Source organism: Trachurus trachurus, assembly GCF_905171665.1.
Source record: "Trachurus trachurus genome assembly, chromosome: 7".
Classification (NCBI taxonomy): Eukaryota; Metazoa; Chordata; class Actinopteri; order Carangiformes; family Carangidae; genus Trachurus; species Trachurus trachurus.
This window is the reverse complement of record NC_139901.1, coordinates 32,161,796-32,181,294: the sequence shown is the minus strand read 5'-3', so window position 1 is coordinate 32,181,294 and position 19,499 is coordinate 32,161,796. Positions and strand designations below refer to the sequence as shown.

The following is a 19,499-nucleotide window of genomic DNA, read 5'->3' as shown; positions in this document are numbered from 1 at the left end:
GGGCAGCTGGGTATTTTCAGTTATGGCTTTAGGTCACTGTTACAGTGAGTCATCGTGCAGCGGCCACATGAGAGGCAGCGAGCCCCGGCCGGCCTGAAGGTTCTGGGGCCGCAAATAAACCGTCGCTCCTTTCGTGGTCGCTTTGACCGCGCTCCACAAACACTAACAAGTCAGGGTCCACACACACAACACACACACACATAGACACACACATGCACACACACACACACACACTGGGGGAGAGAGAGAGAGACAGATTTAACATCAGACATCCCAGGTCACGCTAAAATAAGCGACCGCACCACCTCCGCCGTGCCGTGGCCGTAGCATCGGGGTGACGCACAAACAAATACACAAAGTTGCAGACGTGTGTTTTTTTTTCTGCAAAGTCTGGCCAGTAAACTTTTTTCTGTTTTTTTCTTTTTAAACCTTAAACGTGTCATTCTCAAACTCTATTTGGAGAGATCGGTGTTTAAGGAGAGTGTGAATCAAGACCTGAGGGATGTTGTTGCTGCTACTACGTCTGTTTCAGTGTCTATACTGCAAAAAACTCTAAATCTTTCCAAGAATATTTGTCCTTTTTCTTGTCAAAATGTCTCATTTCTAGTCAAAACTAATCTCTTTCCACTTAAAATAAGACGCATCACCTAATTTCACTTGTTTCAAGTATATTTTCAATTGAAACAAGTAGAAAAATCTGCCAGTGAAAGCAAGTTTTTATGCTTGAAATAAGAAAGAAAAACTTGCTCCACTATCAGATTTTTCTACTTATTTCAAGTGAAAATCTGCTTAAAAGAAGTAAAAAGTGTCTAAAAACAAGCTACTTTTTAATGTGACGAGTCTTATTTTGAGTATAATTTGATTTGTTTTTGACTAGAAATGACATTTTGACTAGAAATAAGACAAATATTCTTTATTATCATAAAAAAACAAACTGATTTCTGTTTTGATTCTGTTTAACAAACTAATTTCCCGTCATGATTGATGACATATTAGCTACAAACTAAAGCAGCTTCATTATTAGTCTTTGCATCAGACACATGTAGCACATCAGACTCAGTCTCGTCTCCATGGAGGACGTTGTTTCCCGGAATGGAAATGAATAACGGGGATGAATCCATGTTTTTTCTTTTTGAAGCTCTGGTCTCACACGAAGACGAAGACGAAGACGAAGAGGAGGGATTAGGAAGTCAGTTTGGAGTAGTTGGGAGGAGAGAAGCGCCGCCGCAGGTACTTGAGGATGTAGAGCGGCAGACAGCTGACGAGCGTGATGACGGTCACCTTCCACAGGAACGACACCGTGGTGATGAAGTACACGTCTGACACAGAGGAGGAAGAAGAGGAAGGAGGAGGAGAGGGGTCAAAGGTCAGAGAGAGATCGTGAGATACAAACATTGGGCCTCATTCACGAACCACTTACAAAGTTTTTACAAAGATTGTGGCATTCATGAATGTTTTCTTATCCAGGATTTGTTCTTAGCCAAGGACAATATCTACGAACACTCAGGAGCATACTTACACACATTTGAGAGCTGAGACTTGTGCAAAATAACTGATCACTGCGTTTTCTTCTGTTCTGCAGTTGTATAATATTATATGATTTGAATTAGAATAATTTTCTTATCTTTTATTATGTTTTTATTAGGGGTGTCACGATTCTCCAAATCCTCGATTCGATTTGATTTTCGATTCTAGGGTCACGATTCGATTCGATTCTCGATTTTTTTTTCTTTTTCTTACAGCACAGAGGCCTATGCTATTTTCAGACTAGTCTAGTCTATGATCACTGGTTTTATTCATCAAATTTTGTACAGTAAATCTTATTTCAAAAGATGGACTACATATAAGTGATGCAATTTCCATAATGTATCACATTAGGCACTAATGGTCACATTTAAATAATTTATTTACAATATAAAGGTAACATGCCCCCAAAAATCATGATCCAGGGGCCAAAATTGCCCCCAAGGTTTTGAAACAAATATATTTATATCTGTACATTATCATAGTTTTATTTTCATTAATTTACCGTCGTGTCTCATTATTCTCCTGATGTCGGCTTAATGTAATGTAAACAGATTGCGCTGATACGGAGAGTCATGTGACAGCGGGGCAGAGCTGCAGCTGCTGTGCTGCCATGGACCTGATGATCAGGTCCTGATCAGACTGGTGGTGGTCCACAGTCAATCAGTCCCGGATCCTCCACCGTCACCAGATCCCCCGAAAGCCCCCGCAAATAATACATCGACAAAAAGTGGCAAGTTGCAGCTTTTCGTCAGCTTATTATTTGCGTTTTTTTTTTTTTTTTTTTTTTTTTTTTTTCTTATAACGTCTCTGCAACATGCGGCTCTCAGTGCTTGTCGTGCTGTGTAGTTAGAGCTGCGTCTCCCTCCTGTTTCCCAGGTAGGAGGGGGACAGTAGCCCACCAGGGCTGGGTGATAAAACGCTATAAATTGTGAAATAACTTTTCTTCGATAGAAATATGAGACGTGGTCGATTCAGTTTCATTCATCCATGTTTTGGCAAATAGCCAATGATATTGAGAGTTGCGCTGCGCCGAACCAATCATGTGGCTGGAATAGAGCCAGTCAACATGTGCATTTGTTTGGGTTGCTGCAGACGTGCACATCAGCTGACACCACCGGTAAAAAAAAAAAAAAAAAAGAGAGCGAGAGAGAGAGAGAGAGAGAGAGAGAGAGAGAGAGAGAGAGAATGAGTGAGTGTTGTCTCGAAATAAAAAGTAAAGGAAAACTCGGACCAGTGACTGACAAGACGCGTGGAGCGCAATGGGGACAACGGGCAGTTGTAGCTTTGCGGGCGGGCGGGGGGGGGGATCGTCGATCCTCTCTTTGACTTCGATGCTCGAGATCGTGACGTAATTTCGATCGATTTCGATAAAAAATCGAAATCGTGACACCCCTAGTATTTATAGCCTATAAATCTCTCTGCCCCCTAGCAGCAGCAAATCTCTTTGCTCCGTAGGTGGGTCTAGAAACGAGCCATAGGAACTTTTTGAGTCTTGAACACTGTTTGTGTTGACCAATCACAGCGCTCTATCTGTTTAGAGAGTCGTTGGGCGGCTTAACGCCATGACGACATACATTTTAATTGGCTTGTCAGGCTAACGACATCCTGCTCTTTGCTCTGATTGGTCGTAGCTCTACCCTATTGGTGCAGAGGCAGTTTGAAAGACAGCCTTCATCCCGCCCCCTGGATTGAGCCGAGGTCTACCGCTCGTTGCCACACTAGACATGTTAATGATGTAGTCTGGCTTGTCAGGCTAATGTTTTTAACAATTATTTTACAAATCATTGCGGTCTCTTAAAAAACATTATAGACAATTCATATCGATTATGGGTTTTTTTTTGGGGGGGGGGTGTTGTTTGTTGTTGTTGTTGTGCGCAATGTACAGCTGTCGATACAAGCTGAGTGTTCCCACACTATACACATAACTGTTTTTTTTTTTCATCAACCGATCCGTGGACAACTTGCATGCCGAACGGATCACGGAGCAACAACGATCCACTGCACCACTACGAATCATATGTGATAATATGATGATAATTATGACGACACACCTGAGAGTGCGGCCTCTAAAGCGTTGTGGGGTTGTTGGATTGTGTATTTGATGAGTTTGATGAGGGAAACCAAGAAATCCCATAATGAGCCTCCGTAGCGTAGCTCTGAGCAGCTCACGGCTCTGCTCCGCCGTTCTAAAAACAGCTTGCACCGACAATTAAAGGTAACGAACCTACTGCTATGACTATAGGGATTATGGCAACGGGCCAATTTGCCAAAATGTTGAACTATCCCTTTAATGCTACATTATACGGATGCGAAACATGTCGCACAATCTTTTTTGATGGATAGTTTTGCAGTTTGTGTTAAAACGTGATTGACACAGCGTGAGGTTGATGTGCAACGGCCTGAAGACAGACGTAATGTGTCATAAACTTCTTTTGTCATTTGGTTTAGATGACAACTAATTAACAACTGGTCATATATTAATAGATATTTAAAATATTTTGTGTTTATAATTGGTAATGTAATTGTATTTTGACTGTATTTGATTTTACATAATTGCATAATAATCGTGATAATCGTATTGTGAGCAGGAATCACCTCAGCTCCAAAAGCGTCAGAGTGAGTTGAGTTGAGTGTGTGAAGTGCAGACGCAGCAGAAGAACAGAATAGACTTTTAAAAATCTATTCCAGTCCGACTTCAAGACGGAGGGAAAGAGTCCAAAAAAGGTTTCAGGGCACCACACAACAGTCATGGAGGCTCAGAGTGGAACTCCACACCCGCACATAAAGCTCAAAATAAGAACCTACAAAGCTCTCGTATACGTATGTCACCAGTCTTAATATGGCACACCTATTATTGGATTTTTGTTTTGCTGTTTTTTGTTTTTTTTTAAAGCCAGTTCAAGTAGTGGTATTGCTGAGGGTACCATGCTACAGTTACTACATGTTTAGTATGATATGCAACGACACATGAACTTAAAATCGTGGATTTACAGATTCCATTAGATCCAGGACTTTGTCTTTTAGGAAATGTAAAATAAAAATGAAATCTATTGATACAGCTTTTATACTGTTTCCAGAAAATGTATGACATTAACCTGGAAGTCAGATTCCTCCTGCTCTGTATCAGAAACAATGACCTGTTATCACCTCTGTCATTAGAAAAACATCTTGTTATGACACCTTTTTAAAGATCTGGCAACCTTTTATTTAATATACAGTATATATAGAGAAACATTAACCCCCAAAAGGCTCTGTTAGCCTTGAACTGGTTCAATTGTAAATCGTTATTATCGATATATTGGTACAATGTTTAAGATGTCTTAGTGACACATGTGACTGAATGTAACAATTGTTTTTTTTTTTTAATTATCTTAATTGATCTTTTTTTATTTTATAATATCTTCCTTTTCTTCTTCTTCTTATTACTTATTTGTTTTGTCTTTATTATTTATTTATGTCTTAATGCTGTAAAGTTGTAGTGCGATGGTTGTACTTTATTTTGTACATTCACACAGTTTGTTTCTATATTTATTCTTTTCTCTCACCCTCAGAAGTCTGATTTAAAGATGTGCAATCTATGGCTCTAACTTATCTATGAAATAATATCTTATGTGCCTAGAAATTAAGACAAATTTATCATAGAACAACGCAAAAACATGTTGTTTTTGTTTTCAAAAACCACACCTAAAATAGCTCTATTTTCTTGCTGGGATCTGACATCTTTAGAAAAATCCTTAGCGGGGTCTGAAGAAGTCAAATATATAGAGCGCTGGTAGCTGATCCATTTCCCAGGACATTTGACCCGTGGGAACCCTGCTGGAGTCTAATAATAAAGTTTACTACTACTACTACTACTACTACTACTACTACTACTACTACACTGCAAAAACTCAATCTTTCCAAGAATATTTGTCCTTTTTCTTGTCAAAATGTCTCATTTCTAGTTAAAACTAATCTCTTTTCACTTAAAATAAGACTCATCACCTAAAAAATTAACTTGTTCTCAGATAATTTTCACAACAAATTTTCACTTGAAATAAGTAGAAAAATCTGCCAGAGAAAGCTAGTTTTTTGTGCTTGTAATAAGGAAGAAAAACTTGCTCCACTATCAAGATTTTTCTACTTATTTCAAGTGAAAATATGCTTGAAATAAGTAAAAACTAGTAGAAACAAGCTACTTTTTTTTAAATGTGATGTTTCTTATTTTAAGTAGAATGAGATTTGACTAGAAATGACATTTTGACTAGAAATAAGACAAATATTATTGGTAAGATATTTGAGTTTTTGCAGTGTACTTCTATTGTACTACTTTGTCTGTTTAGTTACTGTCCTTGTTTTTCTTGTAGTGTCTGTGTAATTAAGTGGGAATGAGTTGTGCTGTTCTTGCATCATTGAAAACTTTACAGCTGTAAAAGCTGTTTGTCTTCCTGCAGCCTGACGGAGCTGAGTGAGAATAATAACATTTTTGTGCAGTTGTGCCGAGTGTTTTCTACCAAACACACCTTGTCTGTGATAAACACATGAGCCTCGGTCAGTCCACAGGAAGCTGGCTGCGCTGCTGGCATTTCCTCTCTCTGATACTACGGCGTTGCTGCTGCCGTTGGCCGGCCGCTGTAACCAGGCCGACCAGCGCCGCTCGTCAGAACGCTTCACCTTTAGAGCCCGGCGGCTTATTGCTCACCAGAGGCGCTGCATGAATGAGCCGGTCTGACGTAGTACCATGTCAAGGCCGGCCGCTGCACAACAACCACGTCAATCACAGCGCTGTGTTTTTGTCTTTTCTGGACTCTGTGAGCTACAGTGTGTGTGTGTGTGAGTTCAAGTGCAGGTGCGTTGCGTAATGTTTGTGCGTGCTGCTCACCTATAAATGCCATAAATAAAAAATAAATTAAACAATAAATAATAGATAAATTGTATTTTTTTCAACTTTTTTTGAGAAATCTTTTCCCCCAGAAGTTTCTGTAACAGTGACCTAAAGAAGTTTCTTTTTTCTAGAAAATTGTTCAAAAATTTTTTTTTTTTAAGAATTTTGAAAAAAACTTTCTTTCGAGAAATTTTTACCTGTTTTTTCTCTATATTTTTAAACATTTGTAAAGATTTTTTTTTTTTAACTTTTTTTTGAGAAATCTTACCATTTTTTCCCCAGAAATTTTTCAACTTTTTTTTCTAGAAAAATGTTCGACTTTTTTTTTTTTTTTTAAGATTTTTTGTAAAACTTTCTTTTTTCTTGACTTTTTTAAACATTTGTCAATCACGGCGTTGTGTTTTGTTTTTTCTGGACTCTGTGTGTGTGTGAATGTGAGTTCAAGTGCAGGTGCATTGTGTAATGTTTGTGCGTGCTGCTCACCTACAGTATGAACTATATAAATTAAACAAACAATAATAGATAAATTGTACCTGTTTTTTCAAGAATTTTTTTTTCAACTTTTTTTGATAAATCTTACCACTTTTTTCCCCAGAAGTTTCTCAGAAATTTTTCCACTTTTTATTTCTAGAAACTGTTTCCACTTTTTTTTTTTTTTTTTTTTTTAGATTTTTTTTAAAACTTTCTTTTTTCTTGACTTTTTTTTTTACATTTGTAGAGATTTTTTTACGACGTCAGTCGTCGGCGTTTTGTTTTGTTTTTTCTGGACTCTGTGAGCTACAGTGTGTGTGTGTGTGTGAGTTAAAGTGCAGGTGCGTTTGTCTTTGTGCGTGCTGCTCACCTATGAACTCGTGCAGGAAGACGAGCGAGGCGACGTAGCAGGCCAAGCTCAGCAGCTCGCCCACGATCATGAGCCAGTGCCACGTCTGGATGGTGAGAGCCACCATGAGCAGCTCCGTCAGGATCAGCGAGGTGAAGGAGATCGCCACGATGTGCACGAACTCCGACTCGAAGAGCAGCATGGCGCCGTACATGATGATGCTCCCTGTTAGAGAGAGAGGGACAGATGTGTACAGATGTGATGAAAACACACTGAAATCATACAAACATTAATTTTTAACTTCAAGTCAGGTCATGAAATAAAAAATATCTTCTTATTTTTAATGTGAACTGAACAAATACCAAACACAATCAATGCACTTTAAAGCAGAGGAGCATCTCTATGGAATAATTTACCTACATCACTAAAATCAATATCTACACTGGCTTTGTTCAAAAAACAACTGGTGAAATCACACCTGTGGATCTGTCAGTCTTTATCTTTCATTTTGTTCGTAAATTGCTAATTTTTTTTCCCTCTTATTTTGCATGTTATGAACTTCTGTATTATAATCTTTTTTCTTTTTCTTTTTTTTACTTTGAAGACGAACCACTGTTGTTTTTACATAAGGGAGGTATTTTCATCAACCTTTTTTGGCTTCCACCTCTCCTGCACAATGTTTAATTTCATTGTTTTTATGTAGGCTATATACTGTAATGTGAAAATAAACTAAACTAAACTATAACATAATAATAAACTTTATTTACATAGCAACTTTAAAAATAAATGTTACAAAGTGCTGTACAACAAAGTGACAAATTAAGTAAAATAAAATAAAATCAGGAAAAGCTCTCAGATAAAAATGAGTTTGAAGAAGAGATTTCAAACATGACACTGATGTATCTGAACTAATATCCTCCGGCAGCTAGTTCCAGAGCCTTGGGGCCCAAACTGAGAACGCTTTGTCCCCCTTCATCATCTTGCTCCACTAACTGGACTGGGGCAATACATATAACACCAATTTGCACCCATTGATCATCCAACAGAAAAGAGCTATTCGTATTGTTTGTAATATAAAGTACAATGAACATACTAATGACTTGTTCTTGAGGGCAGCTGCGTTGAAATTCTTAGATTTGATTACATTTAAAACTGTACAAATTGCCTATTTGGCAAAGCATAATCAATTACCTGTAATTATTCAAGGACTTTTCTGTGAAAGGGAAAGTGCCAAGAGATACTATGACCTTCGGGGTCAACATAAACTGGCACAGCAGCTCACAAGGACAAATCCTAAATCTATGTGTACTGGTGTGAAATAAAACACTTAAAAATAAAAAAAAATTGTGCTCAAGGTGTTAATCTGATACGATTCATATCATATCAGTTGCTTATCACTACAACAGGAAGTCTGGAGGTGACGATGGGAAACGCCACATTGAGAACTGACGTCTTGATTCATTGTTTAAGATGTAAAAGTATAAACAGGACGATCGTTCCTCTTGATCCAATAAAGGTTAAAACTGATGAATCAACGCTGTGGGGGAGAAAATCCCCACACCTACACAGAGACGTCAGGTGGAAACCTCGGTGTGTTACCTGGAAATACTCAGCAGCAATAACAGGGTTCCCTCTCTTCCCTTGAAATCAGTTTCCAGGACTTTTCCAGGACATTGTTTCACGTTATCCCACCGTACACCGATGCTTCCTCCCATCCTCCCATCCTCCCATTCATCATTTGGAGAAGCTGAACCCTGCCTTTTACATTTAACCAGTTTGTTTCCATGTTTATTCCTCCTTTCATCCCCAGAAATCTGACTTAAAGGGATAGTTCACCCAAAATTGAAATTTCATTACTCATTATCTCCTCCCCCTCATGTGGACTAAGGGCTGGGAGAAGTTTCAGAGTCCTCCGTGGCTTCTCTGAGTTACAGGGGGTCTCGGCGTAGCAGTGCATGTCCATATAACGGTTGCAAATGGATACCACTTTTCTTCGTAACAAAAAGACACACCAAAAAACATCCAAATACCTCCATGCTGCTCGTATGTAATGTCCGTCTTGTATTGAAGCCCCGAAATGCGAAATTGTCCCGAAAAAAATTCTCGGTTCGTCAAATTTGGACGAACCAGGGTCTGTCTTCTTCCCAGTTCATCCAAATTTGACAAACCGGGAAGAGGAGCTTCGAGGAGCTTCCGCTACAAACAAGCTTGAAATACAGACTTATTTAATTTTTTTCGGGACAATTTCTCATTTCGGGGCTTCAATACAAGACGGACATTACATACGAGCAGCATGGAGGTATTTGGATGTTTTTTGGTGTGTCTTTTTGTTACGAAGACAGTTGGTATCCATTTGCAACCGTTATATGGACATGCACTGCTACGCCGAGACCCCCCATAACTCAGAGAAGCCACGGAGGACTCTGAAACTTCTCCCAGCCCTTAGTCCACATGAGGGGGAGGAGATAATGAGTGCAATTTCAATTTTGGGTGAACTATCCCTTTAAAGATGTGCAGCAGCAACAACAACACATTTTCCAGGGCAACTTCAAGCTTTTCTAAGACATTTGACTTTTTTTTTTTTTTTCCTAATTTTCCATGTGTTTTCCATGAAAAACTGGAAAACGGGTCAACCATTTTCCAGGTTTTCCAGGACGTGTGGGAATCCTGGATGAAATGAAACGCTCATTATCGGACACAAACAGGTCAAAGTGTCTGGATGAAGCTCAGTTTTCCTCTGTGGATGTTTCACACAACTAAAAACACTAAACTGTGTGTGTGTGAGGCATCTTCTTTGTCAGGGAATCAAACATCTGATCTTCATCTGAGGCTTCGGTGTGTGTGTGTGTGTGTGTGTGAGTGTGTGAGTGTGTGTGTGTGTGTGTGATAAATGTGACTCATAGTCTGTGGTCGCGCAGACGGACGACGATGACATCAGCGATTGACGATCATCAGATTGATGATCAATTACTCACGTCTTTGCAAATGTAGCAAAAAGCTACAACCAGCTGACTGTTGTTAACCAGGTGCTTCACACTACTCATGTCATCCTGTTTGATTTCCAAGTCAATGAGAGAAAACTAACAAAACCAGACAAAGTTTTTTCATCACTTAGTTCAATGGTTCTCAAAGGGGCCCTTGAGAGGGGTCAAGGGGGTCCTCAACTTTTTTTTTTTTTCTAAACTGTATTTCAGATTTTTTTTTTTTTTTTTTGAGAAATTTTACCATTTTATTTCTAGAAAAATTTTCAACTTTTTAAAACTTTCTTTTGAGAAATTTTTACCTGTTTTTTCTAGACATTTTTAAACATTTGTAAAGATTTTTCTTTTTTTTTTTTTTAGTTTTTTGGGAGAAATTGTACCTGTTTTTTCAAGACATTTTTAAAACTTTTTTCTTCGTCCAAAAAGACACACCAAAAAACATCCAAATACCTCCATAGTGCTCGTCTGTAATGTCCCTCTTGTATTGAAGCCCCGACATGAGAAATTGTTCCGAAAAAAATTAAATAAGTCTATATTTCAAGCTTGTTTGTAGCGGAAGCTCCCAGTGTTGCTCTTCTGGAATCTCGCGCAATTTGCGGAGCCGTGAACTGGGTGTCAGTGCAAATCACGCGAGATTTGGACGGACCAGGAAGAGCAGTGAACTGAGACACTGGGAGCTTCCACTACAAACAAGCTTAAAATATAGACTTATTTCATTTTTTTTGGAACAATTTCTCATTTCGGGGCTTCAATACAAGAGGGACATTACAGACGAGCAGCATGGAGGTATTTGGATGTTTTTTGGTGTGTCTTTTTGGACGAAGAAAAGTGAGCTCCGTTCTCAACCGTCATATGGACATGCAGTGCTGCACGGAGCCCCGCTGTAACTCAGAGGAGGACTCTGAAACTTCTCACAGCCCTTAGTCCACATGAGGGGGAGTAGATAATGAAATTTCAATTTTGAGTGAACTATCCCTTTAATGTTGACCGCAAGAAGAATAGTCTTCATCTCAATGAAAACTAATGGAAGATCCAAAATAAACAATAAACTGTGGATGAGCTCCTCCTCACCTTGATAGATGCTGATCAGGACCCATATTAGAAAGGTCTTGAAGGACAGAGGTCGACCCTGTGGAGCAGAACCAGGCGACACATTAGTCAGTTCATAGTTTTTCATGGTTTTGTCTCCACGGTAACCACAGAGGAGGAGGAGGAGGTTGTTTTTTTTTTTTGTTTTTTTTTTACCTTCAACAGATCTTTGTATAACTCTGGGTACAACATGGCGACCTCTGACTTGACGTCCTTGTCCAGCACCAGGGAGAAGACGGGGAACATGGTGTAGATGGTGGAGTAGCTGAAACAGACAACGTCATGTGTCCTCAGTCAGAAAAGAGAGGGGGTGTGGGGTGTTGTGGGGGGGGTGTGGGGGGGTAAAAATGGCACAAGGACAAAAACAAGTTTCACACATTTCATTGTTAGATTCATTAGAGATGCATCAGTGTTGCAGTCAGTCAGTCAATACTTTCAGATTTTCCCCTTCTCGTGTTTCAGCGGCGCCTCGACACAGAGGAAATGCCACAGGGACACGGAGCCAAATGCTCTGGAGATAAGTCATCGCTCGTTCTTACCCAATAATCAGAAATCCTTGGTAGAGTGGGACTGAAGCAAAGTAGAAGACAGAGGAGAAAACCGCCTGAGGACAGAGAGGAACAGAGGATTTTAGTTTACATTTAGTCTTATTCTTATTTTCTCTGGTGATAACACTGATGATGATGATGAACAGGTAACCAAACTCTGACTGGTCCATTCGCTGCACTACCAGTCAAAAGTTTGGACACTTTTCATTATTTTTCATCACTTTCTACATTGTAGATTCAAACTGAAGACATCAAAACTATGAAGGAACTCATATGGAGTTATGTAGTTAGTTAACACAAAAGTATGGCTGCAACTAACGATTATTTTCATTATGGATTAGTTTGTCGATTATTTAAACGATTAATCGATTAGTTGTTTGGTCAATAAAACACAAGATGTTGTCCTCAAATGTCTTGTTTTGTCCACAAACCAAAGAGAGACTCAGTTTATTGTCATAAAGGAACAAAGAAACCAGAAATATTCACATTTAAGAAGCTGGAATCAGAGAATTTTGACTTTTTTTCTTTAAAAAACTACTCAAACCAATTATTAGATTATCAGAATAGTTGACGATTAATTTAATAATCGAATATTGTGCGATTAATTGATGAACTGTTGCAGCTCTACAACAAAGTGTTAAAGCAGAATATGTTTTTTATATAAGATTTGCATTGATGGCAGCTTTTCTCAGACTTTAGATTCAGTCCTCAGCTTCATGAGGTCGTCACTTTTGTGTTTACTACATAACTCCAATGTGTTCCTTCATGTTTTGACGTCTTCAGTTTAACCTTCCTCTTGTGTTCGGGTCGCCGTTTCATGTTTTTAATGCATAAAAGTACCACATTCATTTGTTTATTGCATCAAGGCTTTTTGACTTTGTCAGGAATCTTTATTTAAACAAAATAAAACGAAAGATTTTTAACAAAATTCTAAAATGCTCTGGTTGAAATTATGACATTTGTGTTGTTAGGGTCGGTTTGGACCCGGTTATAACGATAAGAACAATAATGAGAGTTAAAACTGAAATCGTAAGTGTAAAACCAACCTTTTAATGGATAAATTGGATGGTAAAAATACGTTTTTAGTGTGTTTTACAGCTGATTTAAGACTCAGGTCCAAACCGACCCTAACACAAGAGATGGCAGCAGAAAGCCGACACAAGACGAAGGTTAAATCTATAATGTAGAAAGTAATAAAAATAAAGAAAGAAGCTTGTGTCCAAACTCTGGACTGGTGTAAATCACTGCAGAGATGCTTCACTCGCTCTGAGTCTGGACTCTGGTTTCAAACATCTGGACGATGCCAGCCTGGAGCAGACGAGACCCAGCTGCTGCTGCTGCGGTCGGTGTTAAAGGGATAGTTCACCCAAAATTGAAATTTCACTCATTATCTCCTCCCCCTCATGTGGCCTAAGGGCTGGGAGAAGTTTCAGAGTCCTCCGTGGCTTCTCTGAGTTACAGGGGGTCTCGGCGTAGCAGTGCATGTCCATATAACGGTTGCAAATGGATACCAACTGTCTTCGTAACAAAAAGACACACCAAAAAACATCAAAATACCTCCATGCTGCTCGTATGTAATGTCCGTCTTGTATTGAAGCCCCGAAATGTGAAATTGTTCCGAAAAAAATTAAATAAGTCTATATTTCAAGCTTGTTTTGTAGCAGAAGCTTCTCTTCCTGGTCCGTCAAATTTGGACAAACTGGGAAGAGGACGGACCCTGGTTCGTCCAAATTTGACGGACCAGGAAGAGAAGCTTCTGCTACAAAACAAGCTTGAAATATAGACTTATTTAATTTTTTTCGGAACAATTTCACATTTCGGGGCTTCAATACAGGACGGACATTACATACGAGCAGCATGGAGGTATTTGGATGTTTTTTGGTGTGTCTTTTTGTTACGAAGACAGTTGGTATCCATTTGCAACCGTTATATGGACATGCACTGCTACGCCGAGACCCCCTTTCAATTTCAATTTCAATTTTGGGTGAACTATCCCTTTAACGTGACACATGTGGGGGGAGGAGGAGGAGGAGGGGGGGCGGGGGCTCTCTGAGATCCCTTTAACGTCCACGATGTGGTGAGTCACGGGCTGTCCCTCCACAGCGGGGGCTGAGGTTGGACCGGGACATGGGAACTGCACCGTGTTGTAGTGTTGTAGTGGTGTGTGTGTGTGTGTGTGTGTGTGTGTGTGTGTGTGTGTGTGTGTGTGTGTGTGTGTTGTGGTGGTCGGGGGGGTTCATAAGGTCACCGGGAGCCCACTCCTCTGAGTCACCGAGCACCTCGCCCTTCCTTGACCACCCTGAACTTCTCCTCACCCTGAGGTTTCTGCTGCTGCTGCTGTGGAACAAACTCCTCGTCCTCCTTCAGACCAGATCTGACACTTCTGCCTCAAAGTTTAAATAAAAGTGGAAAAAACTAAATTCTCACCTTAAGTTTGAGCACAAACCTCCGAGTCACGTGTAGCCACGCACCGATCCCATATGGAGATCGAATATCGGCCCAAATATCGACTAAATGCAGTGTATAAATAAAAAAAACTGACTTTTAATGTTGTGTGCACTGCAAAAACTCAAAATCTTTCCAAGAATATTTGTCCTTTTTCTTGTCAAAATGTCTCATTTCTAGTCAAAACTAACCTCTTTCCACTTAAAATAAGACCCATCACCTAAAAATTAACTTGTTTTGAGATCATTTTCACTTGTTTCAAACAAATATTCACTTGAAATAAGTAGAAAAATCTGCCAGTGAAAGCAAGTTTTTAGTGCTTGTAATAAGAAAGAAAAACTTGCTCCACTATCAGATTTTTCTATTTATTTCAAGTGAAAATCAGCTTGAAAGAAGTAAAAAGTGTCTAAAAACAAGCTACTTTTTATGTGATGAGTCTTATTTTAAGTAGAATGAGATTTGTTTTGACTAGAAATAAGACAAATATCCTTAGTAAGATATTTGAGTTTTTGCAGTGTGATCTTCTTGTTGTCATGGAAGATGCTGTTTTGTGTTTGTCTTAGCAGATCACGTGCCGCGAGCTGCTCAGAGCTACGCTACGGAGGCTCATGGGATTTCTTGGTTTCCCTCATCAAACTCATCAAATACACAATCCAACAACTCCACAACGCTCTGGTGGACAAGTTGTGACCTGCACATTCACCACGCTATGAGATAATAACACAACGTTACCACACAGAGTTGTTTTAGAGGTAAATACAGAGACTGTTGATGAAAAACTGTCCCTGAAGGTAACGTGCATCAGTGGTTTTGCATGAATTTCCCTCTAAAACAACTCTGTGTGGTAACGTTGTGTTATTATCTCATAGCGTGGTGAATGTGCAGGTCACAACTTGTCCACCAGAGCGTTTTGGAGTTGTTGGATTGTGTATTTGATGAGTTTGATGATGAGGGGAACCAAGAAATCCCATGAGCCTCCGTAGCGTAGCTCTGAGCAGCTCACGGCTCTGCTCCGCCGTTCTAAAAACAGCTTGCACCGACAATTAAAGGTAACAAACCTCCTGCTATGACTATAGGGATTATGGCAATGGGCCAGTTTGGCAAAATGTTGAATTATTCCTAAAAGTTAAGCCTTATGCCTTATCTCCCTGGTGCACAGCAACACAAACACAAAGTGCTGTGTTAAATGTACGGCAACAGTGGAGGGACAAACCTGCTGTTTCAGTCGAGTCGAGTGTCAGTTACAGTAGCTTATAAACTACGGTTTAATGTTTTACCGTTGAAATGCAGCTTTGTTTTCTGTGGCTGAAACGTGAGGTTTGATGGGAAACAGTCTGTGAACTTCACTGTCCACAGTTCATTTACAATAACACAGAATATTAAATTAAAGGTTTCAGAAGCTGTTCTCATGGCATTTAACAGTAGACATCCTCATTATAAAATGCAATAATAATATATAAAAATCATCCATTAAGCTCTAATCTTTTTCCGCTCTCCTGCTCTGACGAACACAGTCCTATGTGATGTTATTATATAAGTCAATACAGATGTTTTCATTTTGTTGAGTTATGTGCAACTTGGAGGCCAAAATAAAAAAGTGCAGATTCTGTGGTTGGGTTTTTTTTGTGTTTTTTTTGCAGATTGAAACTCACTGTTGTGAAAAACTGAGCCAACGCTGTAAAAACCATCAGTTTCAGTCGGTTTAAAACACAAAAGCAGCGAGGGAGCGCACTGTACTGTACCGTACCTGCATGGTGCTGATGCACAGGCTGCGGTGGATGACGAACTGACTCAGAGCTGCAGAGCGTTTGTAGCTGTTGCGGCCGTGGACCATGAGGAGTCGACCCAAATGTTTGAACTGAGTCACGGAGAAGTCGGCCGCCAAGGAGGCCTGCTTTCCTTCCTGTCAAACACACACACACACAGCAGCAGCAGAGAGGGCAGTGAGGACACGACAACACACCAGCCTGAAAACCAGCACTTTCACTGACGACTGAAATAATATAAACATGGACCGACCGGTGCTTTGAAAAAGAAAAAAAAACGAGGCCGAGGGGAAAAATAGTCATTAAAAAAATAATCAAATCAAACCATTAGAGTTGAAACAGAACTGAATTCTCCACATTAATCTACAATGAGAAGTAGGACAGCAGCTAATTAACCCACTTGATCTGTTCATGTTCGGATTATTTTCTCCATTAATCGTGTGGGAAACTTTCAGATATTTCACAAAATCAAAAAAAACCCAAGATGATGATGATGATGTAAGATTTCAAAACCACAAAATATTCAGTTCAACGTCACAGAAAACAAAGAAAAACCCACAAAATATTCACATTTCAGAGCAAAGTGTCGGTGCAAACGACTTACGACTGGTGTCTGGACCACGAAACATCAACATTTAAAACTGTTGTGGATTTTTCTCAGTTGGTCAATGACTGAATAAATGTTTAAAGGGGAACTCTACAAGTCTGGTCGCTTTTTATCTGTTTTATTGACTTTTGTCTCCACGGAGTTCCCCCTGCAGTTTCGTGCATATTTTACAACACTGTGGTGAAGACTCACAGTAAAGACTAACCTTCCTCCCATGTGCATTTGTTTTCAATGAAGCCGGCGATAAATCAATCTGTGGAGCAATATCTCCTGAGGTGGGTGTAACGTTAACAAGAGATTACAGATTACGGGTCGTGTTTGTGTCGTAGCGCCGTAAAGCAGACTCCATGTTTCTGGCAGAGACGAGAGCTGGGACACCGGGTCGGAGGCTCTGATCTTAAAAGGTTGGTTTTCAGCCCAGAGACGCTCCATTCTCCCTGGAACTAGGTACAAGTCATTGATTTAACCAGAACTAGGACTCTGGAGCTGCTTCATTAAACTATGGGTGAATTCCAGTTCCCCCTTGGCCCTAACCCTTCGTTTTGCGCGTTCACGTGAAGTGGTAGGGCTATCTCGCCCTTGAAACAGAGATTTTTCAGAGGCACACTACAAACCGAGGGGTATGACAAGTTTCCCAGAATGCATCTTGCGGCAACCGGCAGCTGTTTTATTTCTCACTGTAGCGCTGTTATTACGTCATTTTGTTAAGTTTTAATATTTTTTCATGCGAGAAAGTAGCTGTTTAGATCCCCAATGTGCGGTCGGTTTATCCACATAAGGCCGTTTATACGTTTGCGCCGATGTTTTTGGGAGAAGTGAAGCTCCACGGTGGAGCCTCCACCTGTGCAGGTGCAGATCAACGGCTCGTCACGGAGACACCACCCGCCCGGGGAGCTCATCAGCCGGCCAACCTCCGTCGTCATCCCGGGGGAAAAGACGATCGCTAATTAACTTACCCGCAGGTTTTTAAAGGTTTACCGCCGGGTTGTTACATTCTTTTTAGGAGATAAATGCTGGTCTCATTGATGAAATGTAACAATTGTGGCAGTCGCATTAATTTGTTTGAATTAAAAGTGAAGCTTCATGTGTGTATTGGACACAGGAGCAGCGCTGCCTCGGGGCTCTGGAGCCTACATACAGAAATCACCACATTTACATCAATAAATAAAGGTTTTACAATGAACCGATCAGTCTTCATTAAATTTTATTTTATTTTATTTTATTAAGTTAACATGGTTTTGAAAAGAGGATTTGTGGCAAAAGCTCGTCACGTCTGCTTATGTGAAAGCCAGCAGAGACTACTGATGACGTATGTGATTGTTGAAGTCCCAATTCGTAGGGGTTGACTTTCAACCCCCTTGTAGCTCTGTTTCAAGGGGCAAGGGTTAAGGGCTAGGGCTAGGGGTAGGGATGAAAATTAGAATTGGAATTCGGCCTATATCTCTCCTGTTTTGGCTACTCTACAATGGATCCCAGTAAATGCTAGAATAGATGCTAGGCAGAAACCCAATGTGAATGTCTTCCTGTCTTCCCTTATTTTTAACTTGGCTTTATTACGCAATAATTTTACTCATATGATTGTTTTTGTTTTATTATTGCTATTTTTTTAATTTTCTGTTTGTTGATTAATATTGTTTTTAATTGTTTGATGTTTTGTTTAAAGCACCTTGAGATGCATTTTATGTATGAAAGGCGCTATATAAATAAAATTATTATTATTATTATTATTATTATTAATAATAATAATTAAGGTAAAAATGTAGCATAGTTCCTCTTTAATTAACAGTTTCACCTCTAAGAACCAGGTCAACACTCTGCAGCTTTACAACCTGATAACTTTTATCTCCGTCTGTTAACTTTAAGCAGACAGATGTGATGTGAGACTGTTGTCAAGTTTCTGCAGATTTTTGTAAAAAACTGCAGCAGCATCACTGTGTCATGTCCATGTCAGAGCCGACAGCCATCTTGACAGGAAACACAGAGAGATGTACGAGAAGCGGCCGGCTGATGAGAGCCAAACTCTTACTTTTACTTAAAACACACAGAACAAAAAAAAAAAAAAAAAAAAAAGAAGCATCCTGTCATCCTCGTTTCCTCTGCTCAGACAATAGATCCTCATAAAGAGGAATCATCTGTCCGCTCGTCCCTGCTGCTACATTATGTCTCTGGACGTGAGAGAAATCTTGACAGGAAACGCGGCGAGAGAGAATGTGTGCGAGCAGCCGAGCGTCAACGTCAATGCGAGGCGATGAGATGGAGCGAATCTTACTTTTCCCTCCACTCCCACGCCACAGTCGGCTTCCTGGATCATGCTGACATCGTTTCCTCCGTCCCCTAAGAGAAAACAAAAAGCCACGGAGGTGTCAGGATTCACATCGGTGACTCAACAATACAAAAACATATTTCACCGGGGCACTCCCTGATTCAAAGATCGCAGCGGCGGACATACGAGGGGGAATTTGCTGAGTGATTTAATGGAGCTGGAATTAATTGGAACAACACATTCATAAAAATATCTTTAACAAAAACACAGTTTGGTCACGTACGAAGCAGAGCAACGCTGAAACAGGAAACTGTGCACAAGTAATAATAATAATCTTAATCTGTGCTGCACTGCCAATGAGTGGGAACCGCTTAAGATATGGAAACAGTTAAAGGGATAGTTCAACATTTGGGCAAATTGTTCCCATTACCATAATCCCTATAGTCATAGCAGTAGGTTCGTTACCTTTAATTGTCGGTGCAAGCTGTTTTTAGAACGGCGGAGCAGAGCCGTGAGCTGCTCAGAGCTACGCTACGGAGGCTCCTCATGGGATTTCTTTGGTTTCCCTCATCAAACTCATCAAATACAC

The 19,499-nt window shown here is 39.9% G+C and overlaps 1 protein-coding gene across 1 annotated transcript in view; it reads right to left on the bottom strand.

The window, feature by feature from the left end:
* Window positions 1-779: 779 nt before the first annotated feature.
* Window positions 780-19,499, bottom strand: part of atp9a (ATPase phospholipid transporting 9A) — a 75,537-nt gene continuing 56,817 nt past the window's right edge. The window contains exons 22-28 of the mRNA XM_083975279.1: window positions 18,917-18,981; window positions 16,022-16,177; window positions 11,821-11,885; window positions 11,438-11,546; window positions 11,264-11,321; window positions 7,233-7,436; window positions 780-1,319 (exon numbers count right to left, since the gene is read on the bottom strand). Coding sequence (XP_083831405.1) covers window positions 1,183-1,319; window positions 7,233-7,436; window positions 11,264-11,321; window positions 11,438-11,546; window positions 11,821-11,885; window positions 16,022-16,177; window positions 18,917-18,981 — 794 coding nt within the window. The 3' untranslated portion in view covers window positions 780-1,182. The remainder of the gene's footprint in view (window positions 1,320-7,232; window positions 7,437-11,263; window positions 11,322-11,437; window positions 11,547-11,820; window positions 11,886-16,021; window positions 16,178-18,916; window positions 18,982-19,499) is intronic.